This window comes from Gallus gallus, chromosome 1, assembly GCF_016699485.2.
Source record: "Gallus gallus isolate bGalGal1 chromosome 1, bGalGal1.mat.broiler.GRCg7b, whole genome shotgun sequence".
Classification (NCBI taxonomy): Eukaryota; Metazoa; Chordata; class Aves; order Galliformes; family Phasianidae; genus Gallus; species Gallus gallus.
The window spans coordinates 176,693,200-176,720,998 of record NC_052532.1 but is presented as its reverse complement, the minus strand read 5'-3'; the positions used below and the strand labels follow the sequence as shown (position 1 = coordinate 176,720,998).

General features: G+C 41.5%; 1 protein-coding gene across 3 annotated transcripts in view; it reads right to left on the bottom strand.

Moving 5' to 3' along the window:
* The window catches only part of ATP8A2 (ATPase phospholipid transporting 8A2), a 315,266-nt gene that overhangs the window by 150,383 nt on the left and 137,084 nt on the right, over positions 1-27,799 (bottom strand). For 2 of the 3 annotated variants that reach the window (XM_025146849.3, XM_025146850.2), the window contains one exon: positions 25,670-25,762. The exons of the other annotated variant lie outside the window; for it this stretch is intronic. In XM_025146849.3, coding sequence (XP_025002617.2) covers positions 25,670-25,762 — 93 coding nt within the window. The remainder of the gene's footprint in view (positions 1-25,669; positions 25,763-27,799) is intronic. 3 annotated transcript variants of the gene reach the window in all.

The window sequence follows — 27,799 nt, the reverse complement described above, 5'->3', positions numbered from 1 at the left end:
CTATACCTACAGAGTAACCTCTGCAGAAGGATAATGAACAAAAGCACTCACACATGTTGACTCAAAACGTGCACTACACTGAATGCTTTTCATTTACAGAGTGATCCAAATGTGCTCTGCCTGCTGACAACTAGATTTCACAGGGGCTGGCTCTGGAACAGTGCTTACATCTCTAGTCAGATAGATTCCTTTGGTGCTTTTTTATGACCTGTCCGTTAGCTTGCTTCATGCTGTCTCTAAAGCTGTTAGCGCTTCCAAAGGAGACATCTCTATCTGCTAATCACAGCACACTCCCTTTATAGTCAGTGGAGAGACACTGGCACTTCTGGAGTGCAATCCATTTGTCCTGTTTTAAATATGTAATGGTAGAGTTCCCCTCCTCTTAAAGTTCCCCTTTCTCCCTACAGCACGGTGAAGGGTCTGAAAGAGGAGAGCTCACACAAAGGTGCCTGTATCAGACAAGATGAAGCCTATCTGATCTCTTGGCAGTGTTAAATACTACCCAGGTGCGCAAGCTTTTATGGGGGATAAAACACCTCTCTCCCTCTCCACTGTTGCTGAACAAACTGACATATAATGTCCTCCTTCCCCTCTCTTACAATTCTCACTTTCCTGACTGTGCTCCAGCTCTTGCTGTGGTATTCTCCTGATCCCATCCCTTCTGAGCACAGACAGCTCAAAGTCTTATCAAAGCTCTACCAGCTTCTGTCGACACAACAACAGCTCCATCACACCTATCAGCTGCGAGCACACTTCTGCACACTGTGGTCGTTGCTCCTGAGCAGGTCATCCTCCAAACTGCCTCAGTGGCACAACTTGATCAGACTGACTTCAAGATTATTTTCAAACATTAAAAAAAAGGTTTGCATCCTGTTTTACTTACCAGGAGTCTCTTTGCATCTTACTGTAATGACAAAGAAGTCTTGCTTCAGTTTTTTAACGTGATATGCTGGTCACATACTGACTTTTTGAACAATAGATTAACTCAGAATTGCAGGTAATCCAGGATAGGATTTTCAATGCTGAGAGAGGCTCTGTATCACCCCCCTCTATCCCCCATGTATATTCTCACAGAATATTTTGCAGTTCTTTTCAAAATAATAGGTAGTTCCTTCTGCTTTACTTTAGGTATGGCAGAAATTTCTTCTCAGTATCACAGAATCAGAATCATTAAGGTCGGAAGAGACCTTTAAGACCATCCAGTCCAACCGTGAGCCCATCCCCACCATGCCCGGTGACCCCATTCCTCAGTGCTACAATCCACACGGCTCTTGAACAACACCAGAGTCAGCAACTCCACCACCTCCCTGGGCAGCTGTGCCACTGCCTCACCACTCTCTCAGATGAAATTTTTCCTACTATCTAACCTGAACCTCCCCTGGCACAACTTGAGGCCACTATCTCTCATCCTATCTATCTAAAATATAAGGCTGTCTTCGTAGTTACAAAGCCACTGAATTACAATCTTCTGTGTGACTGAGGAGGACGAACCCCACAAATTCATTCATTACCTTTTTATCACAAAACCAAGGATATTCTTTTTAAGCACATACATGGGGTTGTTTGTTTGTTTGTTTTTACTATCACTAGAGAATTCCCCACCTGCATTCCATTATCTCCACAATTCATTCATCACTCACTTGCCACAGAAGTGATCTCCACAGTGCAAGGACTACGAAATAATCTCCATAAGCTGGATTCACTTATTTAGCAGCATGACACGATGCACGGCGCCAGAGCGAATGCAGGGTTAAGTTTCAAGTCAGCATCTTTGTCCCCTTTGATATCCCTCTGCCTGTTTCTCTCGACTGCCATTCTCCCTGCCTGCTTTACATACAGGGTGAAGATAAAACAAGAAAAACCTACTTTGGGAAATGAATCATTTGGAAAGTGATGAGTTAGCACAAACATGGAGTTGAATGGGGGACTGCTTTGCATTTTTAACTATAATGGTCGCTAGTGGCAACAGTTATAATGCATTTTTAAAGTGAAACTAATGTATCAAATTAATTTTGAGCTTTCCTCACCCCAAGCTGATTAAGGCACTTTCATTTCCATGCTAATCAGGCTGAGCAGTTCACATGCAGCAGAGAAACCTCTCTTTTCCTAATGACAGAGCAAAAACCTGTCAATCTGAAGCACATCGAGTACTGCCTTCATAACCTTCAGCACAGGCACAAAGAGAGCACACACGTCTCACAGCACAGCTGCTTACTGCATTTTGTAACACCTGGTGAAATTAGGTGACAAGGGCCACCCGTGGCCACTAATTGGCCCTTCAGCCATGGAGAGAGGCCAACATGGAACCACGAGTTCCCCTCCGAGCGCTGCCTCTGGCACCATGAGAGCCCCATGACAGCACTGAGCACAGTGCGGGCAGCGTTGCAGCTCCAAGATGCCAAGTGCAGCAGCTCCAGACAGTGCTGCCACTGCAGGACCAACCTCACACCCAAGAAACACTTGCAGGGGAGGAAGATGTAGTGAGACATAGATAACAGATTGGAGACAGTTTGCTATTTCAGTGTTCCAAGCACTGACAGGTGTATTTCTTCATTTGGAGCACCAGTAACTCTGTATGACTCATTTTCCTTCCCTCTCTGAAGAAATAACTCCTGGAATTCAAAATGAAAACACACAAGTGATTGACTTGCAACTAGGAATCACTTCCCAAAGGCACGGGCACTCTGAATAGCACACTCCTGAAAAAGGAAGGCAGTCCCAGGGAGGTTATCTTACCCAGCAACTATCAGTATGTCATGCTGAGGGGTCATTAAGCACCACGAAAGTGCCACCTATCTGTAAAAAGGGGACATTTTCCATTTCAGAATTATCGGCACAGCTCAGAAGTCAGCATGCTGTTGTACCAGTGGAGAAAGGTGGGCCCCCTCCACATTCTTTTCATGACAGTGTTCGAGGGCAAGGTGTTTCCTACCCTTCCCAAGGTGTATTCTGGACTCTGAGAAGAAAGAAAAGGTTGAGTCCCTAAACCCTTAGACATCTGGGGGGGAAAAAAAAGGGAATCTCTAGTTTTAAAGCTCTTAACAATTGGGGAAGTTGAGCATGAGGGTGTTCACAATGAGATGATTAAAAACAAAAGCAAACAGGCCACTTTTAGACAGAAAAGATACTGGGACCTGAAGCCTGACTGGGATGAGCTCCCTTTTATTTCTCAGTCTTGGTGAGCTACTAAATCTGCACTCTGTTCAAAGGAAGATTAAATATTAACTTAGAAAAAACATTCAAAGCATGCTCACTATGCACAAGGGTGGTCAAACACAATGGGGCTCCCAGCAGGGCGGCTGATGCCCCCCAGGCCTGTCGGTGCTCAGGGGACGTTTGGACACAGCCCTCAGCAATGTACTATAACTTCTGGTTAGCTCTGCAGTAGCTGGGCAGTTGGACCCATGATATTTGTATGTGCCGCTCAACTGAACTTTTCTGTTCTCTACTGGAACACAAGCTGCAAGAAAGTATATTTAACAACAGCCTCTAAACCTCAGATTCACTCCAAGCAACACAGCCAAGGAAAGAAGTAAGGAAGGGAAGGAGGGGGAAATAAATGTGATATTCCAGAGCACAGTCAGATTAACTCAAAGCATTGCTACATGTTATCTAGAGTAGAAAGGTGATCTTGTTGTATTCAGTCATCATCTATATAAATTAATATGACCAAATATACACCAGAAAAAATTTCATAATAGCATCTCTGCCAGTCGGGCATTCATGAGGCACATGCACCCCTCTAGCACAGTTTCAATGCATACCTGTCCTGGCACAGACAAGCCACCCAAGTGCAGAGAAACCCCCATGCTGGGGGCTGGACAAAGCCGTATGGGATTTGTCCCAGCATACTGTGATTTGCTCCTCCAGCGGCTCTGGAACCACCAGCTCCAGCTCCCCAGCATGCCATGGTTCTCTCCTTCTATACTGTGAAAAGTTCCCTGCAGCCCTATCTGCTTTGCCACAAAACTGAGCATCCTTCTACGTTTTCAATATATTCACATCACAGGGAGTGTTTCAGAATTGAGGTTGAAGCTTCAAGAAATGCCTTGCAGTTTGTCAACCATACAGTGATGAATAGCAGCAAAACAGCAAAACAAAAGAGACAGCACGGTGAATGGAGCACATACTGGTGCCCTGCACATGGATTTGAAGCTCCTTTCAAAGATCAGGACTCTTCTGCAGAAGACAACATGAAGCTGATGCCCCACATCACAAGCAGAGTGTGGGAGTGCATCATTTGTGCAGGACAAGCTGCCACAGCCCAGCATCCATGCCAACTCCTTTGCACTCCCATTTCACAGCATAGGCACAGTCTGAAGTGCCTTAACACAAGCATAAAAACCTAGCAAACTCACCTCTGTTTTTTAGCAGACTTGCATTGACTTCTGCATTATGCTTGCAAAATTACACTTCTTTGTAAAGATTCAAGCTGTCCACCTCACTATTATTAAAAGAAATCTTCAGGGGCTTTGAGAAAAATGCATCAAAGGAACTGCCATTCTCATTTCCTGCATGTGTCTCAACTCTCGGAGCTGATATTCTTTTGCACATATGATTTTTAGCTTTAGTTTCATCCACGTTTCTGACCACAGAAGCAACCCTACCAGTGCAGACTGATTACTCCATGAGCGCAGACAGTCAAAAAAAGCACAAGTATTTTGATTAAAAACCCAAATGAGGCCAACAATTTTGCTTCTTGACTCTGTCTCCAGTGGAGTACGGAACCAGGAGCCAAGTCTTCACAATGTCAAACCTTTCCATCTTTATTAAAAAGCCACAAAATGCTGCTGTTAGCACTAAGTAACAGATACCAGGTCACATTGTTCCTCCCACCACATATTTTACTTAAAGACAGTAAACCAAGACACCTGAACAGAGATCACGAGGAGAGAAGAACAGGAGAGAACAGAGAGGTGCATTTAATAAGTTAATCTCTTCAAGCAGGCAGAACGATATCACCTGAAGGAGCTTCTTTCCTGGAGTTACGAAAGCAGCTTTGCAAACTTTCAGCAGGCACTGTAATGAATCCTTTCCTAATCACTTCTGCTCTTCTCAGGTGAACTTCTGGACAACTGAGAGGCAGCATAAAGTACCAGCCCATTACCAGGAACAAGGAACGGAACAGTTCCTGCCCGTTCATTTTTATATCAGATTGGACCAGAAAGCAAAGCATCCCTGCTACAGCGATTTTAAGCATTGGACTGCTTCAGATCATTAGTGCCATGGTGATGTTTCATTGGAGGAAGTCCAACTTATTAGTACTGAAAGTGAAGTATCAGGCAGCGCTACCTTATTATTGCTGAAGTAAAATGTTCATAGCCTGGGCTGCTGCTGAAATTGGTACATCAGACAGAGCATATGATAAAGCTCCTTAAAAAGATACAGTGGAAAATAGGGAAGAGAGGGGAAAAAAGCTAGGACTTGAAGGGATATTTTTCATGATTCAAGCAAGATTAAAGTTAGAACATCTGTGAGAAGATGACTTGCCCAGTGCAGAAATATTCATGGACTCTATAAGAAAGGTGTTTTGTGAATTACACAGGATACTCTCCACATACACCAGAGTATATTGATACAGTTAAACAGATGCTGTCTGTTTTCACTGCAGCCATGAAAAGCAAGTCAGCTACCTCATAGCGCTTTCCATCTAGAGAAAGGCTGTGGTAAAGCCTATGCTCATTTGACAACTATAAGATGGCTTTCATCGCAGCACTTAGCCTTCTCTCAATTTGCACAGCACTGCTTTACTTTTTTACTTTTTTTTTTTTTTTTTTGTTACAAGATCTGACTTGGAAATTCAAGTTCACGTAAATCTTTCTACTAAATGGCAGAGTTATATTCACATATTTCACCTGGACAAAACTCAAGACAGTAACTCATTTTCTAAATATGACTGTGAAGAGGAAAGGGACCTGGGGGTGTTGGTTGATGCTCAGCTGAACATGAGCTGACAGCGTGCCCAGGTGGCCAAGAGGGCCAATGCCATCCTGGCCTGCATCAGAAATAGTGTGGCCAGCTGGAGCAGGGAGGTAATCATTCCCTTGTACTCAGCACTGGTGAGGCCGCACGAGTATTGCGTTCAGTTTTGGGCCCCTCACTACAAGAAAGACATAGAAACCCTGGAACGTGTCCAGAGAAGGGCAACAAAACTGGTGAGGAGTGTGGAGCACAACGCTTATGAGGAGCAGCTGAGGGAGCTGGGGTTGTTTAGTCTGGAGAAGAGGAGGCTCAGGGGAGACCTCATTGCACTCTACAACTTCCTGAAGGGAGACTGATGAGGAGGGGTTTGGCCTCTTCTCTCAGGCAACAAACAGGACCCGAGGAAATGGGTACAAGTTGTACCAGAGGAGGTTTAGATCGGACATAAGGAAAAACTTTTTCTCTCAGAGAGTGGTCAGGCACTGGAATGTCTGCCCAGGGAGGTGGTGGAGTCGCCGTCCCTGGCAGTGTTTGAGAGCCGTATGGATGAGGAGCTCGAGATATGGTTTAATGGCTTGTGGTAGCAATGGTAATAGAAGGATGGTTGGACTAGATGACCTTGTAGGTCCTTTCCAACCTTGTGATTCTATGATTCTAAGAAGTAGAAAGCACTGGGAAGAATCTCACCACCACAGGTAAAAGGTGAGCCCCTTAAATATGACCATTTCTGCACTCCTGGCAACTGGAAAGCTCTTGAGATAAGTTGCAGAAACTGAACGTAGAACTGATAACATGAAAAGCTCTGTTTGAAGGATTCAGCAGATACACAGCACTTTCTACAAGCTCCTACTAGATTAGCCCACAACACAGGATGGAAGGCAGAGAGAAAGAGTTGAAGAAAAAACAGGTAAGAGACTGATCACAAGCCTCCAAAAATCAGATGTGCTAATTATTTTCAAGACAACTGAGTACAGAATTTCAGTCAGTCTCCACAGTACAGCTTGTATACTAATTGCAAAGATGGCTGTCTTGCTGGGCTGCCAATACGCATCATCATGGTATTACATTTTCCTTCAAAGTAAGTTTTGAAAAGCAACTTCCCCTTCTATACATCTATAAGATTCTCTCTACCCCTGCTGCAGCATTTCACTTTCTTCTAATATGATCAGAGTAGCATTGCTACAAGTTTGCTGGCAGTGATGTGCAAGGCATAGTCAAGGGTTACTACTGCAAATTCCAGGACTCAGCAACTCTAACATGAAAGTGTCAAAACACTCAGTTCACGAAGATGGAAAGATATTACATGAGCAGCTCTCCCATGAGTATAATGGAAAAACATCAAGATTAGTCTACGAATAGTCTTACAGTCACTCTTGATCATGACTTAAAATCAAAGCTAACACTTTGGATTAAAAAACTCTAAAAACAAATTGAATGCCAAAAAAAGTATATTACTAAACTTTAAAGATGTTAAAAAAATACATGGAAAAGAATCTGCTTAGTCTCTAAGTGCATTTGGCTCTAATTGTACTGTAGTTTTCCTTATTAATTTTTAGAAATAGAGCTCTTTATTCTCATTTTACACTGCTCATCCCCAGCACAAACATCTCAAACACAAGCCAACATGTGGGAACAGGACAGAGCAAACAGCCCAAGTGAAAATCCAACTGCTTAAATGTATTTGGGACATAACTAATAAATTATTAATTTTGTATAAAATATAAGTCACTAGAATAAGGTCAAACATTCAGTGTCCAGCTGGTAATAGTCAAAGCAGCCTGAAGATCTATTCCACTCAGCATCACCAGTGGCCCAGATGCTGACAAAAATGATACCCTCCAGAAGTCTGCAGATGACACTGAAATACGTGGACTATATGACAAAGAATCACAGGGCTTTGATTTAAAGGAACCTTGAGAAATTTGGAGCCAACAAACCTCACAAAGGAGGAGAAAAGCAAAACTCCACACGTGGAACAAAACAGCCCCAAACACTGGTGCAGGCTGCAAAATGACTCAGTAGCAGACATGCTGTAAAGAACCTTGGGGCTATGGCAGGCAGCAGTTTCAATGAGCCAAAAGTGTACTTTTACTGTGAATAAGGTAAGTTGTGTATTCGATGCATTAGGAGTTATCATCACCCCTCTCAACACCTGTGAGGTAACATGGGTAATTGGCTCAGGTTTGGGCCTCAAGTTGGAAAGGGATGCAGAGAAACTGGAAAGAGTCCAGTAGAGTGACTAAGATGGTCAGGAGTCCAAAACACAGCCCATAAGAGGCTGTGTCACCTGGGTGCGTGCAGTCTGGTTAAGGAGCAGACAACAGGTACTTAACTACAGTAGAGTACAACTTACTCAGAGTGGAGTTGTGGTTTAATCCAGTAGCAGCTCAGCACCACATAGCCATTCATTCACTCCTCCCACCCCTCTGTGGGACGAGGGAGAGAACTGGAAACAAAACAGAACTCATGGATTGAAATAAAAATTATTTACTACAACAAAAAGGAAAATAGAAACAAAAAATGCAATGGTAACTGCAATGATAATACAGACCCATAATGCAGTTACTCACCACCCACCTACTGATGCCCAGCTAACAACACAACTGCCCACCCCTAACCAACACCATGTCTCACTGCCTGTCGACAGGCACCCAGCCAACTCCAAAGCAGTTGCAGTCCCTAGCCAACTCCTCACAGCTTTATAGCCATCTGCATGATGTAACATGGTATGGAATAAGCCCGTGCCTAACTCAGGCCACCTGTCCCCAGGCTCTGTAGCCATGCCATAAAGGCAGAGGCTCCTCCCTGCCAAGAAGTCCAGCCAGGCCTGGGCATGCTCCCATCACTCAACAACAATAAAAACATCAGTGTGCTATGAACGCTGTCTCAGTTGAAACCAGGACATAACAAACACTCCCTCGTCATGTCAAACAACATAACAAGGGGCAACAGTCACAAACTGCAAACTGAAAATTGGATGTTCATTTTCATGAAGATACTGAGCAGATGTCCCAGTGAGGCTGTACAATCTCCACCCATTAGAACTTCTCATGGTTCAACTAAAGAAAGTCACGGTTAACAGGATCTGTGGTAGATTACAATCCTGTCCTGAACAAGAGGTTGGCCTAGGCCTCCAGAGGTCTCATCCATGTGGACTGTTTTATGACTGAAGTCTCAATTTAATGACAGCGTTGACAATTGCCTATTGAAGGAGTGCTATGGCCCCCCAAAAGTTTCCATGTGGATCTCTCACATACAGTGAGACAAGGCCTGAATTTCCACAAGTTCAGTAGAAATGCTGCCTTGCTATCACGTGAAACATAATGTAACAAAGAGCTGCAACAGAAATACGACAGCACAGAACCTCATCTTCTTGCCCTGCATTCAGTCATCATCCTATGCTGCTGAAGCAAGTTTTCCATATAAACAGTCTTTACCCTCCAAGCCTTGCCTTTCTGTCTCCATCAGCACTTCAGACTTCTCACTGTGACAACATCACCTTTCTTCTGTCCAAATAGATCCACTTGGTGTTAAAATTATTTATATAAAATACAGAAATCTAACGTTAAAAAAAAAGATGCACAAATTTAACAGTGGATACATCAGATAGTAAGATGCAATAGACTTGGCAACCTGAAGTTAACACTGTTTTGGTATTGATGCTAGAAAGTTTCTTGATTTTTATGACATAGACTCTTCAGGGAAAAAAAAAAAAGTGCCATAAAGGCCAATCCATAAAAAGAAATAAACAGACCTCTTGAGAAAGCTCGACAGATAGACAGTATAGACTTAACAGAAATTACTCTGATCCAGCAAGTAAGAGTTCCACATGGGAAAGATCCTTTCCAAAAGGGTCAGTTCACAAACCCTTATATATTTTTTTAATCACTCTCCACATGGCTGTTTCCAAATCAAGCAAAATTAAACATTTTTCTCACTAGTACCTAATGTCTGACCATAACTCTGTTTTCAGAGAAAGCTGGACCCTGCAGTAACAGGTACTTCCATTTTCCCCCCCTCACCTTCACTAGAGGTGTGAAAACTGAGAACTAGATCTAATTCTCCTAATTAAAGAGGACATACCAACAATAAGCAGCAGAGCAGTTTCAAGAAACACATTTCTATAACAGTTGCTGTGAAACTTGGGCATACATATTAGCATTTAGGATGATTCCAGCTCTATGCCATACCTGTCTGTGACTCAGGGTGAAAGAGAAGAGATTTGACCAAAGAAACTGAATGGAGGTTGAGAAGCAAACCCTCTTTTCTGTTGCACTGTACAATGAACATCACTCATAGACAAGGCTAGCTTCTACATTAAGACTTCCCAGCTTTTTACATCTGAGCCACATCTTGATTCCTGTCCACCTCTTCCTATGTTTAACAGCATATTTATGGCATCTACAAAACGTAACAACTAAGACTACTACTAGGTAAGCCACAGATGCATTTTAAGGGTCTTTTTACTCTCTTTAAAAGCTGATAGTAAGATCCCAATCTAAGGATTACTGAAAATAATAGAAATCCTTCCATTGACTTCAATGAGGCTTAAATAAGGTTCAGATGATCAGACAAACCTCTGTAGAATTGAGTTCTCCAAGTAAGTCCACCTTAAGAAAAGTTTCCAAGGTAAGTTGTATCTACATGACATACAGCAATTCTGAATATTTAGCATTAGCAACTGTAACTGCATTACTATTCCCAGCACATCCCATAGCAGTAGATAAAGAAATCAACTCAGCTGTGCATGCTAATCAATGAACAGAGCAAACCATTTCAAGAGCCACTGAGTGTTCTCTCTCCATCTGTAGCATTTGTCTGCTTGCTGCAGAGAATAAAGGAAGTAAAATTAAAAGGAAAGAAAAAAAAAAAGAAGAGGGAGGGGAAAACCTTTCACAACCATGTAATCTGAACTGGAATAATTGCAAGTACAAGCAGGCTCATTTTCAAATATACGTGGGTCAGAAATAACAGCACACCTCAAAGCAGCTGCGGTCATAGTGTTTACTCTCCTTCTTGACATAAAAGCCTTTTCCTCTGTGAACAGTTCTTAATGCAGAAACATCTAAATGTATGCTAATGCCCAACAGAGCAATAACTTCCTTTGATTGATTCAACAGTACTGAAAGCAAAAAAGGAAAAAAGATCAAACCAAGTATTATACAAACAACCAATGTCTTCAATATGGTACATGTCAGCATGAAAGCTGAAAGGAGTTGAACAAGCCAGCTACTAACGTCTTACGTGGTTCTGAAACTGGTAATGTTCTTAAGTGCTTGCAGATAAAAGTGTTTTTCTTTAGTTGTGACATCAATTTATAGAGCTCTGTAATACTGTGAAAGTGCTTTGATATAACGTGATTTGTGGGAAAAAAAGCACTTCTGGTGTCTTCAGAAAAAGCATAGGAGTTTACAATAAACATAAGATAATCAAGTAATTTTGCAACCTGTTACTCTCCTGAAATCATAATTAGAAAAAACAAACATGACCTCCCTCCTTTTCCATACTGCTTAAAATTCCTTCTACTGTCTTCCATTTCACTGGTTCACCTTTCTTTCAACATCCTTGCACTGGAGAGAATCCAGTGACAAACTTCTCTGGCTTCACTTTAGTAAAGACATTCAGATTTCCAGCTCTTCCCAATACCCTGTTTTTCCAACAGGGCTGCTATAGTGTTTACAGAAGAACAGTAAGACAGAAAAATAGATCTGAACAAATGGTCTATGACTCTTTCAAATGTGTCATGAGTAATACAAACTCTGGCTGTAGTGTATTGCACTTTACCCTCCCAGGGTTCAGCAAGATGTCTGTTGTTTTTCTGATGCTTAATCTATAATTGAAAGTTATTTAACTGCTATGAAAATAAATGTCTGTGTTTAGATTTAACTGACCACATCCCAGATGCACAAAACACATAAGGAAAGAAGGAAAACTAAATTATTCCTTTAGAGACAGGCAATGAAGTTTTCTTCATGAGACATGAATAAATCCAGATGAGATGGCTGTATTTTGCCCTCCAAACAAGCACAGGAACAAAAGCAGGAACAGGGTTTGGCCACGAGGACCCAGTCCTGCCCCCCCTCACTCCACAAGGCTCCCTCAAGTACTGCTCCTGCAATCCCACGGGGAAGGCCAAGGAAGGGAAGGTCATCTACGAAAGCCAGTCCCTGAAAGCATTTGTACATATGGAGGCCTATTTTATGCATGTCAGACAAATTTGGGCACTACAGCTACCTACCAGTTCTACCAACAGTCTTTTGACTCATTTTTAGAAGCCAGATGTTTCTAGAAGCCATCAGATCAGCACATCAGTTCTTAAGCAAAGCTTTGGAGTCAATCTTATTTCTGGATTTAGCAATATCAGCTGCCCCTTAAGGAAACTGCTCAGCTATTTCCAAAGAGGAAATAAGTTTATAAATCAGGAAAATATAAATGACAAAAAAAAAAAAAAAAAATCCACTGTGCTACTGCATAAATTCATGGCGTACCCACATTCTTAATGAGTCTCTCTTATCTCTCAAGCTGATAAAAAGAAGTTGAAAAGAGCTTAAAAAAGGGAGATATGGAAGACCAAATACATGCAAGCGCTTTTGAGCAAAGACCCTTTATCTGAAAAAGGCAATAAAAAGTCAATATACCAGAGGTTCATTTGATGAGGTGGTAGGGGGAAAGAAAGCAGTCAGGGAATGACTGTCATCATTTCTGAAAACATGGGAGCTTGATGGCATCCAGCGAAATTAATCAGGCAGATTTAAAAGAAAAGAACTTGCTCTGCACAGTACATAACACCCTCTGTCCAGGGTGTGATTAAGACTCTGATCTGTAATCAAGATTAGAGTTTAACACAATCTGAAAAAAAAATAATCAAAACTTATGAAAATAATAAATCAAGGATTATGAAAACAAGATGCAGATACAGCTGCTGGCGGAGGCCCCACATTCACTACACGTTTTTCCAAGGCAGCCACTAATGGTCACTCTTGGAAAGACAAGTGGAGTTCATTGGGTCTTGTCTGGTTCAAACATTCAATATGTGAAACTGATCTTAAGGTGACAACTACAGCAAACAAGATTCTACGCCAACCTATCACTACTTAAACAATAACTAGGCTGCCATACTATTGACTGACTTGGAACACATCCTACTGGAAAGCTCTTGAAAAAGAAAAGCTGGAATTCAGCTCATGTTCTAATCCTAAAATTTCAATGAATTTGATAGCAATTTGTGTAGTAAAATATAATGTGATGTCATGCCAGGGAACTGATCTTTTATTGCTTTGAACTGAAAACCTGACAGCAGTACACCTGCTTTTCTACAATTTCTTTCTTGCAGGCAAAAAGAGATCAGTTATCACTAATTAATAATGTATGATACTTTTTTTTTTTCCAACTTGATGAGACTGATCAAACATATAAAAGACTTCGAAAAATTACAGCATTTATGAACACCAAGAATTCAAGTTTCTTTTCGCAGTTTTACTGCCTCCTTCCTTGTGCAGATAGGAGCTCAGAAAGAAAAGTGAATCTCTCCATGTACATCTCAGACTGCTTGATTGGCTGTCATCTCCTTGGCACTGATTTGCTCATTCTCATATCTGGCTGAGCATAGCGCAGTTCTTATGAAAGGTCCCTTTCGCTTTTATTCTTCTCAAGACTTCAGTAACTCTTCAAATTTTTATTTATTTGCTTAAATATGATATACGAAAGGTCACACTGAATATTACAAATCCTATTTTACGACGTGGTAATCTAGATCTTTAGAAAAATAGCCAAGCTAATGATTTCCAACAGAAAACCAATGGAAAAGAAGAGTAAATTGAAGGACTTAGCTACTTTTCATGGCAAATGGACTGTAGTTCCTTACATTCTGTACTAACTGACAAAAAAAAAAAAGAATATGGAAAAACAGTGGAAAGATTTTGGAAGAATATTCAGGGTTCAACAGCCTTTATCCATTAGGACTAAGGAAATCTTATAAAGAATGAGAAGCACAGGGAAAAAAATAAAAAAGCACAGCTACTGCTGTTCCTAAAGTAAGTAACAGAGCTAGCAAGGAGAAACAAATTCTTCACTCACATAATTTGGCACTTACTGATATTTTTGTTCCTTAATTTCTTTCATGGCAGTTTTCTTACGTACCTAATTCAGCTAAAACACTTCCAGAAGGCAAACCAAACATGAAAAGCTCAAGGACATGGAGCAGAATGCCAAGGAGCTCTTGTCTGCACAGGATGACCAAGTGGAAGGTCTTATTGCACGGAGATTTCCACATCCAGGACTCAGCCACAGCATACATGCAAGGACACACCAAATATTTCCCCTTAACCATTCCTGAGTCATTATTTAACACAGAAGGCAAATTTTAAATCAATATTTTCCCAAAGTACCTTTACCTCTGATGATGCTTTTATTCTTACTTAAGTGAACATGAAAAACAAAAGCACTGCAAGACTTGCATCCAGGCGTTCATCCAGCCAGATGGGGAAGAGTCACCACTTAGAGGAGAGGAGAAAAGGAGGGCAGCATTTATTTCCTGTGACAAGAGACTGCTCAGAACAGAGACTACAAGTGTCTCAATATAAACTGTATTGCCTATTCTGACCAAACATGGGGCACCACTATGAGACTGAGAGGCTTCTGGAGTTCAGCCTCACTACCTCAGTTTGAAGAATAGGATCCACTCATTACTCTATTTGAAGAAATGTCAAGGTGCTCTTCAAACCACACGTAGTGCTCCAAAATTTGCATCAAGCAGACTCCATTTTTTGGCTACAGAAAATTTCCTGCTATTTGTCTCCTTCGGTAGTGTTTTGCTTAACAGACACTCCTCAGCTTTGCTATCAACAGCACCTCCTAAACACAGAATTCTTGGTGGAAACAGCCAATTACTCCATTAAAAGATATTTTTCTTTCAGCTGCACAAATTTGCTAAAAGGGAAAAGAACCTGCCTGAAGGTTTGCTTTCAACACAGCGCTACAGAAAGCAGACAAAAAGCTTACTGCTTCCTGAACATGGGAAATTAATACCTCTCCTAATGCTCCAGAACCGCAAGGACACTTCCAGCTGCGAAATAGGGCAACTGGAAAATTTCTGCAAAAAAAGTACCAACACCAGATTTTAGAACGCACGCAGTAAGACGTTTAGGATCAGTTTTTGTCCAGATTATTTTTCAACTGTTCCTGAAAGACACCCAAAAATTTCTTAAATACTATTTGTTGTCCCAAATGAAGACTTCTTAAAAGGGCAGTATACCTAACTCCACAGCAAACCTGTAAACTGATCTGGTACACCCATGCACCAGCAGTGCTTGCCGTGTCTGCTGAAATCTCAGTTCTCTCCCAGTAAAAGTCTTCTCTGCTTTAGAAAACAAAAATTGATAGAAATTCAAATTTCTTTTAACAGCTTAAGTAAGGAAACAAGATCAGCTGCAAGCAGATGAAAATCTGGAGAGGCCAGTTTGATTCATAGAATGGAATAATCAGAAAAGAAAGTGATTATTCCCACTGTAATATGTTCACACCAGTTTTTTGGGCAGACCCGCTCGTATTTCTCTAATTATGCCTCTAAAAACATAACTATTACACGTCCCATCTTCTATGCTTAAGGAGAGATGCCTGTAAAAAAAATATTTCTTATTAATGAAACAGTATTTCACAAAGGGTCACTGAAAGAATGCAAAGTCATCTCCACCAAGCACTGAATCTCACAGAGCTGCAGGGTTCGGTGAGAATGACCTACGCTGTGAGCACGTTAATACACGGTCAGCTTCCTGCTCAGCATCCTGTCAATACCACCAGGGGCTGGTCTTATTTCATTTACATATGCCATAAAAATCTTTCCCGGAGAAGAATATTGCATTACCGTATGCAGATTTTTCAACCAGGAAACTGAACTTGAGGACAGCACTCTGGAGACTTGGCTCTTTAAAAAAAAATAACATATCTTGTAGGCAAGGAAAAAGAAATAAAGCAGCCAGCAAGCCGGCCTATACTTCTTCTGCACTCTTAAAAAAAAAAAAAAAAAAAAAGGAAAAAACACAACAGTTTTCTGTTCGTAGACACAGTAAATACTTGCAGCAAAAGGAAAGAAAACATGCAGAAGTTTAATGCTTCCCGCTGTTTATCCTGGTGCATGAATGGATCAATGAGCACCAGCATTCCTCACCACACAGCAGACAGCTGCCCTGGCAGGAGCCCCGCTCCAACGCCTGTGCGAGTGAAGCCCGGTATCCCGGCCATGGAGACCTGGGGCCCCTCCTGGAAGATCCTGTTAATTAAGCCAAGGTCTGTTAAAATTATGCAGTGTTCTTTCAATACGTGTCTGCTCAGCTAAGACTAAAAGCCCTCCGATACTTTTGGTTTGTCAGGTCTCCAAACACAACAAACGGAAACCAGTGGAGAGATACTAAGTGTCCCTATACCCCTTCAGGAAGGGATTTAATGCGATTGAGTTACTGAACAGAATGCCACAAAGAAATAAGGTTTTCACATTTTTAAGGTGCAGGATCGGGATGCCTACACTGCCTGGACAGCAGGATTAGCCTCCCAGATGCTCCTACCTACTTCCATGCTACCGTCCACAGTAATGATTTATACAGCTGGTGACAAGAAGTTCATTATCTCAGCAGATGCAACAGAGTTTTTAGGCTAAAAGAAGCCCACAGCCCAGCACTGAACGGCTGCAGGCAGAAGCTGCATAGCTGTGCTGTGTGGAAGGGAAAGGAAAGCAAAGGGAAAAGCCAAGGAGACAGGAAGTGAGGAAGTCGAGGCCTGTAAAACATGGGCACTCGGAGCTGGAACCGAAACATCTACAGTGCCTACAGCTCAAAAACTCAGGGCAGACACAGAGGCCTATGTGAAAAAACGGGAAGGGGGAGAAAAGGAACCAACTACTAAAAGGTCATGACATGAGACGTTGCAGGGTTTAAACACAGACTGAAGCTATTTCCTGTTTTAAAACTGAGAGAAGTATTGATTAATATCACGGAGAGTGATTTAGGATAATGTAAATCAAGCTTTTCGGGAGCCGAAATGCCAGGAATGTTCCAGCTTTTAGAGAAGGGTGAGGTGTGGTTGGTTGTGTTTTTTCCCTGCAATAGCTTTGTTTGCACGTTTAATTTAACGTAAAACTATAAAGCAGTGCTATATTTTCTTCTTCTCCCTCTCCCTTTAAAGCCAAGAAGGGATGCTGGTAGCAAAAACAATGAAGAGAAACTTTTGGATCCCACTGAGACAAAAGAGTTTCTACTAAACTGATCCCCCACCAACTCCCCCCACCTCCAAAGCCACCCCACCTCACCCCAAAAAAAGCCATAAAAAAACCCAACAAACAATGAGAAAACCAATCCCCACACCTCCTCCTGGCAAGCAATACTCTTTTTATATTCGGTCTTATTTCATCACTTTTATGTTTTTTTAATTTAGATCCTTTGGTATGCACATATATATATCTATATATAAAATTAAACAATCAAATAGCTTTGCTCTGGAAGTTTCTGAACGCCTGTTTGCAACCCTGAGTTCCTAAGGCTGATTGCTTTGTCCCAGGCCTCAGAGTTTTTAAAAGTGTCGTAAACCAACACCTGGCACCATCCCCCATTTATTCCAACACGAACCATTTGCTCCCAGGTAAGTGCACAGTGGGACTACATTAGAAAGGCTGCCCCATTGTTACAAGACACCACCACGCACTGACAGCAGCATCCCTTCAGCCCCATGAATTTGAGGGCATCACACCCAGGCACACACAGAAAAGCTGGTTTACTTCTGCTGATTACAGTAATTCCTCCCCTTCAGTTTAGGAAGGATGCGATCATCTTAACTCTTGATTTTGATAATCACAACTCCAAAGAAACTCAAGGTCTTGCTACGTGATCTGGTGGCATAAAGCCAAAGAAATATGCAATTAAAAATAGCGAGTGCTGCAGGAGGGGGAAAATAAATAAGTAATTTGCCCCAAGGTCAGTGTTCTACACTCCAAACAACCTCTGCTGCTCACAGACCCCTTGCAGCTGACTGCAGCACCTTCTGCTCATTGCTGCTCACAGCCTTACACACAACACTACCAGCAGCACATCTGGGACTGGCTGAGTTCTTTTGTCTCTCAGTGCTTCGCCACCACGTGCTGTAATAAGCTGGTACCTGCTACCAACCAACATGAGCTGTCAGATTGTGCTGCAGCTAATGGGGCTTTAACTTAGCCTCTATGAACTCCTGAAGTCTCACAAACAGAGACAACTTCCTAAAGGAGCTCTGCTTTTCTCTGGCACTCCTTCACTGATAAGTAAAGTGACATTTATGAACATATTTGACAAGGAACACACAGCTCCAGGGCTCTCACCTTTAATCCCTGCCACGCATCTATCCATTCACATTGCCTCCTCCTCACCTACTGCACATATAAACACTTTGTCTTAGCTTTGCAGCAGAAGTGAGGTATGCTGGGGAAATTTAGTCATAGAAGCAAGTTCTTGGGTGCCTGATCTGTCCATCAGCTCCTTACCCCTATGGTCTGCTTTCCCTCTAGCCTGCCTCTAAGACTACTTGGTATAAAAGCTTGAGCAAGTTCATCAGATATGAATCAAGGCATATATGAACACTCCTAACTGGGTCACAATGGATCCACAATGGATCCACACGTACTGTACACCATTAACTGTGTAGCACCCTTCAGAAATTCCTTTTTTTCCCTAAGGACTTGTAGATTTGGGTGGACTGGGGAAATGGCAGAAGTTCTGTGAGTCTTGAACCTCGCTTGCCTAATAACAGTTTTCTCAGAACAGAAAAATTACAAATACTGGAAACCTAAAAAGCTCAAGTTCTCAACTCTACAAACGCATTAGTGGGCAGTGTTATCACATACAGGCAGGGCTCAATCCTATTTAAGAGTCCTCATCAGAAACTGCACTGACACACAGCAGAAGCAAAGCCTTATCAGCCCAAAATGCAGACGACGGGAGTGAGTGTTGTGTTAGGAATGGAAGTTCTGTCTGCAGTCGGCTGACAGAGTCAGGGCAAAAGCTACTGCAGTCAAATCCTCTTTCACAGAACTTACTCCTCTGCTGCCATCAAGCCCAGATGTCACTTCGCTCTGGCATCCCTATCTTCCTACTGTATATCCACGGGAGACAGTTTGCATACGCATTTTTGGAACAAGCTGCAAGTTGTTTTCTAGGCAATGAAGCAAAGTGAATCAGGGCAGCCAAGCTGCTGGGATACACCTCTCTAGGCTAGAATTCTTCAAAACAGTTCAAGGACAGAGTAAGGCAGGAAGGGTGGCACAGACTGGAAGATTTTAGCATAAGGAAGATGCAACTTCCAAAGGGCAGTGACAATAGATGTGGAAGTTCTCTCAGAGAACAACAGATCACTGTTTCCTAGGAAAGCAAGGCTGCAGAGTTTTCCATTGTCAGCCCTGACAGTTCAGCTCTGGCAAAGCTTGTGTTGCCACCTGGAACCTCCACAAAATAACCACGTTGCATCATGTATTGTCCAAGTTACCTCTGCAACCAGAAGGAAAAAATACTTGTAACGCCAAGAGTCAGGAGAATAAGCAAAACCTATGAGCACATCCCTGTTTCTGTGAACACAGAATCAGTGTTATCACACAAAATGAATCAGTTCCTTAAATGGAAAAGTATTCTTTCCTTTTAATATTCCACACTCCATTCAAAACTTACCTATGCTCAAGTAAGACAACTCGACAGACGATTACACACTACGTTTGAAATAACTTTTTCAATATTACAGTAGGAAATGGGTAGAAAGTGCCAGCCCAAAGAGGCAAGAACAAGCCAACATGTTATGTGACCAGGCACGTAGACCTGCTTCTAATGTCTCCCCAGCTCAGAAACATGATTTTTACCTGTTGATGGCCCTTGTCTTGATCCTCATTGATATAATCCTATTATCATAACATAAAGCAAGATTGCAATTTTTTTTTTCTTAATCTAAAGAAAAATGAGGAAGAACTATTCCAGAAGTTGTTGAACACTTGGTCTTAGTGTAACAGACATTTTAATCAACCTAAAGCAAGGCCTGCAGCAGTACAAATTTGGCAGCAAAAGCACCAGAAGAATCAATGAACTAACCACAGGCTTACCTTTACCCACAGTTTATTAGGACGATATGAGAAAGGGAAAAGTAGCTATCGTCACCGATTTTCATTGAAAGAGAAAACCCATTTTACATGCTCTTTCCCTTCCCTGTTTTGACCTCAGCTTGGGATGTCTTTTGTTTGTGTTTTCAGGACTGCTATCCATATTTGTAGCCAGCTGTTACTATACCATAGCACATTCCCCATGCTAAATCCCACAGAGCATTGCTCTGTGAGTCGCAGTGTTTGAAAAGAATCATCTCAGGCAGATGTCAGTTCTCACATTACTCAAAACCTGAAGCTGGCACCAAGCATCCCTCCTCTTGCCGGCTCAGCTCTCTTCCCTCACTGGTGTCTGAGAATGCAAGTGTCAGAGCAAGGGCAAAAGAGACTTTAAATTGCTTTGCGTAAATTAGTCAAATTAGTAAGCAAAATATTTCTGCTGAGGGCTATTTCCCTCAAGGTAACAGAACATTAACTTTCTAGAAATAATTCCATCTTGGCCACTACTTAAACTCAGATGCTGTTTCGGTTTTACTGTACGACTCAAATTGCAATGCTTGCGGGGTTTCTTTTGGTTTTGTTGGGTTTGGGGGTAAGGCAGTGGAAGGGAGACTGCAGGACTGTACCTCGTGTTTCCAATCCACTGCTTTGCACTGTGAACTGAAACTTCCAGATCAAAGAACACAAAACAAAAACTCTGCTAGTCCACTTCACTGCTGCAGTTAAGTTCCAGCACGTGCTCTGCAGCTCATCCTGCAGCATTCAGCTGCCCCTGCTGCATATAAACGGGATTCGGTATCTGCCTTCCCAGGGAAGCTGGACAGACTGTGAATGACAGTATCTTCTCATGGGTACGTGTAGAGCTGTAAGCTTTTTCATTATATTAAAAGAAAAAGATATTTTCACCATCCTCAAGGGGCAGGCAAAAGCATGATTGCTTACAGTGAACTATATGAATAACTAAGTAAAATTTTCTATTATGCCTCAGAAACTCAACACAATGTGACAGCCAATTCTAACAACAAGTAATAGTAGGAAGGTAGGAATTTCATGTCACATTCTACCTTATTGGTTTACACAGGTTTTCATAACATTGTTATTAATTTGCTATGAATGAGGCTGCAGCCACAGAATGATTCCATTATTGGAATCCACAAAGCAAAATCATGCTGAAGGTTCTCAAATCACTTAAACAATTTCAGGAACTCGGCCAGTCCCGAAACAGAATGTGTTTCAACTTACAGTCACTCATGGGAAGAGAAAAATATGAAGTCCTGAAGGTTCGTTTATAAAGAAAGAAATAATAGATCCATTTATTTATTAATTCCTAGACATAACTGAGTGGTAGTTTGGTGAGACCCAGAACACACACCATGTGAGTGATTTTGCAGTTAAATGTAACCTAAAGAGTAAATATTCTCAAAGGAGACAATTTCTTGGGGCTTATACAACACTGGCTACGACAGGCTGCTGAAGAGACCTCACCATTAAAGCAAGACAAATACTGGATACTTTCATAACAGCAAAGCATTTGCCATGGACAACAGATAATATGCAACTAACTTTTATATTACACTGCAGTAAAGAAATACATCACTGAAGTTTTCTACAACAAGAAGCAATTCACTATACAAAAGGAATTCACAAGAAATGGTGCCCTTTGCAATTTCCTGAGAGTTTCTACATTAACAAAAAACATTTAAATATTTGGAAAAAACTGCTAAGCAGTACTTGAAGATGGCTGTTACTGTTTGAGTGGCTTACATCTCTGTGTAAGCCATACTCTCTCTGTTCGACAATTCATGCTAATACTGTCAAGAAAACAGTATCAATTAGTTATATTCAGTTTCAAATTATATAACAGCTTGCAAATAGATAAGCATTAAAGCATCTGGAAGGCTATTTAAGATGAGTAACGTAGCCAACTGCCCATCACAAGTACTGCGTTATGCTCAGTCTCTCACACAGAAATTGCTTCAAGCCTGCAAATTACAAGCATCCCAAAATCAGTTCTCTTGCTTCTAGTGGTTTTATTCAGTGGTTTTGGGTTAATCCTGAAGGCACTCAGTACCATGCTGAATTAGACCTCGAAGTTCTATCATCATCTGAAAGCATACAAGGCAGGAATGCTTATTTTTAAACTAATGTCTGAAATTTTGTTCCATTTTAGTTATCCAGAGATCCATTATTCATTGCTTTGGTACTTCAATCTATGGAGTCACATTATCATAAACTTCAGCACACAACATGTTTGCCAGCCATCACCAAATCTACACCAAGCCCTGCACTGCACGTCCTTCTGAGTTTAGTGAGAGTTACTACAAATGCTGATCACAGAGCTTGACAGATTCCAAAAAACAAAAAACAAAACAAACAAACAAAAACAAAAACAAAAAAAAACAGTATGAGAATTTACAAGAATCGCTTTGGCAGTTTAATATGTACCCTCATTCTGATTTTTTTTGTTTGTTTGCTTTTTAAACCAAACACTACTTCAGATGAGTAACCTTTTACATGATCTTCACAGATTTGAAGTCAGAGTCAAATCTCATTTCCACATCTGTAAACTCCCTTGAAATGACTCCCCAATTTTAGTATTCTGCTCCTTAAGTACTTTTTTTTTTCCCTTTTAACCATTTAAAACATTCTACAAAGTTTTCTACCATGACTTGTTAGTAACAACAGCACCAGAGGGCTATCACTGCATAAACTTGATTTAAAATCCTAATCCCACAATGTGTCAAGCACTAATAGGAGGCATTTAGCACCTCACAGCACCAGGCTGTAAGGAGGATTTTATTAGTGTTTACTCCCCCATTAATGGCCAAATTTATACTCCAGAAGACAATTTGGCACCAGGTAGAGAAGGGAGAATGAAGTGGAAAATACTCAAAATTACTGTGGAGAACTAAGGAAGGCAAAGGCACCACGCTTACCCACCAAACCATTTCTGCTTTTTCCTTCCCTGTTCTGTTGGCCTGCTTTAGAGTAGGAAAGTGTTTAACTGCTGTGTAATAGCCCAGGTCTTTTGCTAGAACACAACTAAAGGAGCCTTTTCCCCAATCCATTATCACTCAGTGCTACCCCCAAGGCACCCAATGAAAGCACGCGAGGGGCAGAGCCTCAGATGTTTCTAACACCTTTATTACATTCCAAAGATTGCAGAAATTTGAAACATTTTCAAATAGGATACAGGCACCCTTCCCCATGCAGCCATTTCTACTTGAAGCACCGGAACAAAAAAGGAGAAAGCGGTTGCTTACCTGCTCCTCCTATCCACATACCTACCAGGTACCTTCAGAGAGCCATGGAGCTCCAGGTCCTCTGAAGCCTGGCAGCTGTGCTGCAGGTGGCATCTACAAAGTCATTTCTGAGGTTATGCAATGATAGCTGCATTGATACTGAAGCACAGCTTAGTTCTCTTGAGTTCATGGAAAAACTGCTGTTTCCCCAGTATTTTAAAACTACTCATGACAAAGACACCTTAATGAGGCAAAGTTTTGTTACAGCCTTTCAAATGACTTGGGTAAGCCTCATATCAAGCCTCTTGTACAATAGCCTCATGAAACTACAAGAATTCAAGAGTGCTATCTCTCAGTTATGTTTGGAAGACTCACTTAGATTGTCAGGTTTAGACAAGAATACTGATGAGCAATTTGGCCTTTTAAGTTATTGCTCATTAGAGTCAAATTCAAGAGAGATTGCTTTCTTCTAAAACCAAAACATTTTTTACATAAGTATTCCAAAAGACAGTATTTGGAAAAAATCTGACTGGTTAGCTCAGAGATCCTCACAAAGTAAAGAAATAAATGCCAACACAGGGCCAGTGGGAGGGAAAAAGATCAATTCTCACCTGTAAAACCACTTGCATGAATGCTACGTGTAGCAATTCAGTATACATGCTGAGGCTGCCATCCTCAGGGGATCAGAGAGCTACTGCAGCTGGCTTCCAAAGAGATGTGTTACGACCAGAGCTCCATGGAAAAATTAATTCACACGGAATCACAGAATTGTATGGGCTGGAAGAGATCTTTGGAGATCATCTAGTCCAAACCCCTGCCAAAGCAGGCACCCTAGACCAGGTTGCACAGGTAGGTGCCCAGGTGGGTCTTGAATGTCTCCATAGGAGGAGACTCCACGACCTCTCCTGGCAGCCTGTTCCAGTGCTCTGTCACCCTTAGCAAAAAGAAGTTATTATGCTCATTTGTGCAGAACTTCCTATGCTTCAGATTGTGGCCATTTCCCCTTGTCCTGTCACTACGCCCTGCTAAGAAGAGTCTGGCCTTGTGCCTTTGCCTCCCATACCTGATATTTATAGACATTGATCAGATCCTCTCTCAGTCTCCTCTTCTCAAGGCTGAACAGACCCAGGTCACCTAGGCTTTTTTCATATGAGAGGTGCTCCAGGCCCTTGGTCATCTCTGTGGCCCCTCCGCTGGACTTCTTCCAGGAGATCCCCATGTTTTTTGTACCAGGGAGCCCAGAACTGGACACAGTACTCCAGGTGAGGCCTCACCAGGGCAGAGTAGAGAGGGAGGATCGCCTCCCTTGGTCACGCTCCTTTTAATGCACTCCTCTGCAAACTTGCAGAGGGTGGACACTATCCACTCCTCAAGGTCACTGACGAAGACATTGAACAAGACCGGACCCAGCACTGACCCCTGGGGAACACCACTAAGCACAGGCCTCCAAGTGAACTCTGTGTCATTCTTCAAGAATTGGCTAAGAAACCAACTATTAGGATGCCTTAAACTACTTTCCATGTTATGTTCCTCAGTCATAATAGTTTTCAAACACTAGACCAAAGGCAGACTTGCAAGAGCTCAATCCTCCCAATCACACTGCTGTATGTATGGAGAACAAAGTTTTCCAGCACGTTTCTTCAGCATGTTGTCCGACAATATTGCATGAAACTACTAGTGACAGCATCAGGAAGAAGAAATGGGAACTTTCTAATTTTTGGGAGGATACTTGGGAATTATTTTTCTTTCAACCACAAACAGTATTAGCAAAATTTTATTCTATCAGAGTTTAACTACTACAAAGGACACAATAAATCAGACTGTTCTGGTTATTCTTACTATCTTGTCACAGTTCTGGATCAGCTCTCTAGACTTGCATTCATCCAGCTCCCTGCAAAACAGAACTCTTTACCCCAAATGCACTGTAGTACCAGCTGTGAACAGTCCTTCCGATCTTCTAGCAGCAGACAACTTCATGCCCAGTTCCTGCATACACCATCACACAAGTCATTAGTTTATTTTCCATGCTGGACACCCCACAGAAGTACAAACACTATTAGCAGGGTTCTGGATTATTTGTTTTAAATCAACTTTTAACAGCTTTTCTATTTCAGTATACAGACCGCTTCCATGCTCCCGCTGGTGTAGGGGAGGGAAACCAGACACTATGAACTTTTAAATCAAGTTCTGTTCTTGCTACTCTAGTAGCATTGAAGATGGTGAAAATTAACGTGGAAGTAAAGGAAAACCCTTAAATAAATTGATTGCAAGAAAAAAAAAGATGTTCATACAAAAGGCAGTAGATCTGGTGATGTTCAGGAGTAGAAATTTTGGAATCTGGAAGATTAGATTATTTGTTAGAGAAATGGTTAGTGAGATCAGGCAAAAAAAAGTGACATCTACCCACCCGACCGCTGCCAAATGTCCATCAGAAGTTAATCCACTTAACTGAAGATAGCCCTGGGTCAAACTTTTTTGTAACTTCATTGAGACTGCAAGTCTAAGAGAAAGATTAATATAAATCAGTGGTTTTCCCACTATCTGTTGTGATAAATTTTGAAAACACTGATGGTCACAACTATCTAATGCACCAAAACCCAATCACTACCAAAACAAAAACAGACCCTGACTTAAAGCTGGTGACAGACTAGCCTGTAACACCCAGCTAGCAGATAGGAAAGTAAGCACAGAACTGATAATCTCTTTACTGGGGACAAAGTATTTATTCACTAACAAGATTTCCAAAGACATACCACTGAGCTACAAGGAGTAATCAATAATATAGGAGAAAATGCAGAAATCAAAGTGGAGAAGAGCTCAGTCATTTACGTCCATCAAAGTTCATTCAATTAGTCTCTATAACATAGGACACATTTTTGTTACTACTGAATTACTACCCACCCCCCCCCCTTTTTTTTTTTTTTTAAGTCTAGTCAGGCAAAGGTTACAAGGGAGACACCAGCTAACCAGTAAAACTAAGTAAGATTTCTGCTTTCCAGGAAAAATGAACATAAGGTACTAGAAGGGGATCTATTTTTCACACAGAGATGGTGACGCACCGGAAGAGATTGCCCAAGGAGGCTGTGGATGCCCCATCCCTGGAGGCATTCAAGGCCAGGCTGGATGTGGCTCTGGGCAGCCTGGTCTGGTGGTTGGTGACCCTGCACATAGCAGGGGGGCTGAAACTCGATGATCATTGTGGTCCTTTTCAACCCAGGCCATTCTATGATTCTATGATTATATTACAACCTTAAATAGTTCTGGGTTTTTTTCTGACTTGTCTTCTTTTAAATCAAACTAAATTTTCTTTAAGGGGTTTTCCAGTTCAGTTACAGGTACAGACCTGACTCTGTATTATTTGACAAATCTCTTTATGCAACAATATACAAGCAACAAAATTTGGCTACAAATCCACAGTTAACCTCCCCAATTTTTTCTTCTAAGTTAACATGAATGCTTCCACAGGGCAAGAAATCTCATTGTACAAGTCAATAAAACTGTGTTTTCTCTTCCCCATACATGCTGTCAGAAAAAAATACATAGATCTATCATACAACTTACACTGCCATGCTGCCCCTGTTGCTTCCTGTGACTGATGGCCAACTCTACCCCATGCCCCGGCCTGCACAAACTGCACCACCACTGCAGGCCTTATAACCTCCACACCCCTGAATGAGTTTCTCTCACCCGTTTGCTTAAAACCCTCACACTGCAAGCTATGTACAGAACTGTGTAAGGTTATTCAGAAAATGTTTGTCTGTTCATCATGAAGCAGTTATTTAAGAGTAGAGTGATGTTTTTCAGTATGTCGCCTCTGGTTTGGCAGGTAGGAGCCACACCAGCACTTCCAGGTCTGAAAAGAAACCGGGAAAGATTTTAGGATTCTAAGTTTCCTGCTGCAGTCCACTCAGGCAGTTTTTCAAAGGTGATATTAATAAATACTTTGGAGGTCAATAGCAAGGCAAACTAATTACATTAGGGCTTAAACAATGAATGTGAAAGGCTTAATAGGAACAAGTCCTCAGCATACTTGCATTATTTGATATTAAGAGTGGAAAGCTTTGAAAAAATATCATTAGTGTAATTTTTCAAAACAAGTAATGACAGACATTAAGACTTTTGTTTCATGTTTCTCTGTCTTGGTTATCAACATGAAATCAAGCAAAATACACTGGCAGAGTATTTGGAGAAAACTGTTCTGTGTTTTACATTAGGGAGCTTAAACTTTCCCTTATAACGAACATGACCAATTTAAACATTGCTAACATTAATAATACATGTAATGTTGAGGAAATCCAATGTCATTTATAAAACAACATGTTCCCCAAGCTTCAATAATATCAAGCATCAGGTACAACAGCATCTAGTAAAATGTTTTTGGCAAGACAGACAAGTATAGCACTATTAGATCCAGAACTGCTCTGCTCCCTGTGAGCTAATGAAGTTCTGCATAGTATATCTAATGGAAGGGGATCAGTGCTTGCGACTCTACACAGCACAGAGCAGGATGTTATGTGCTTCTTGCCTGCGCAGCTAA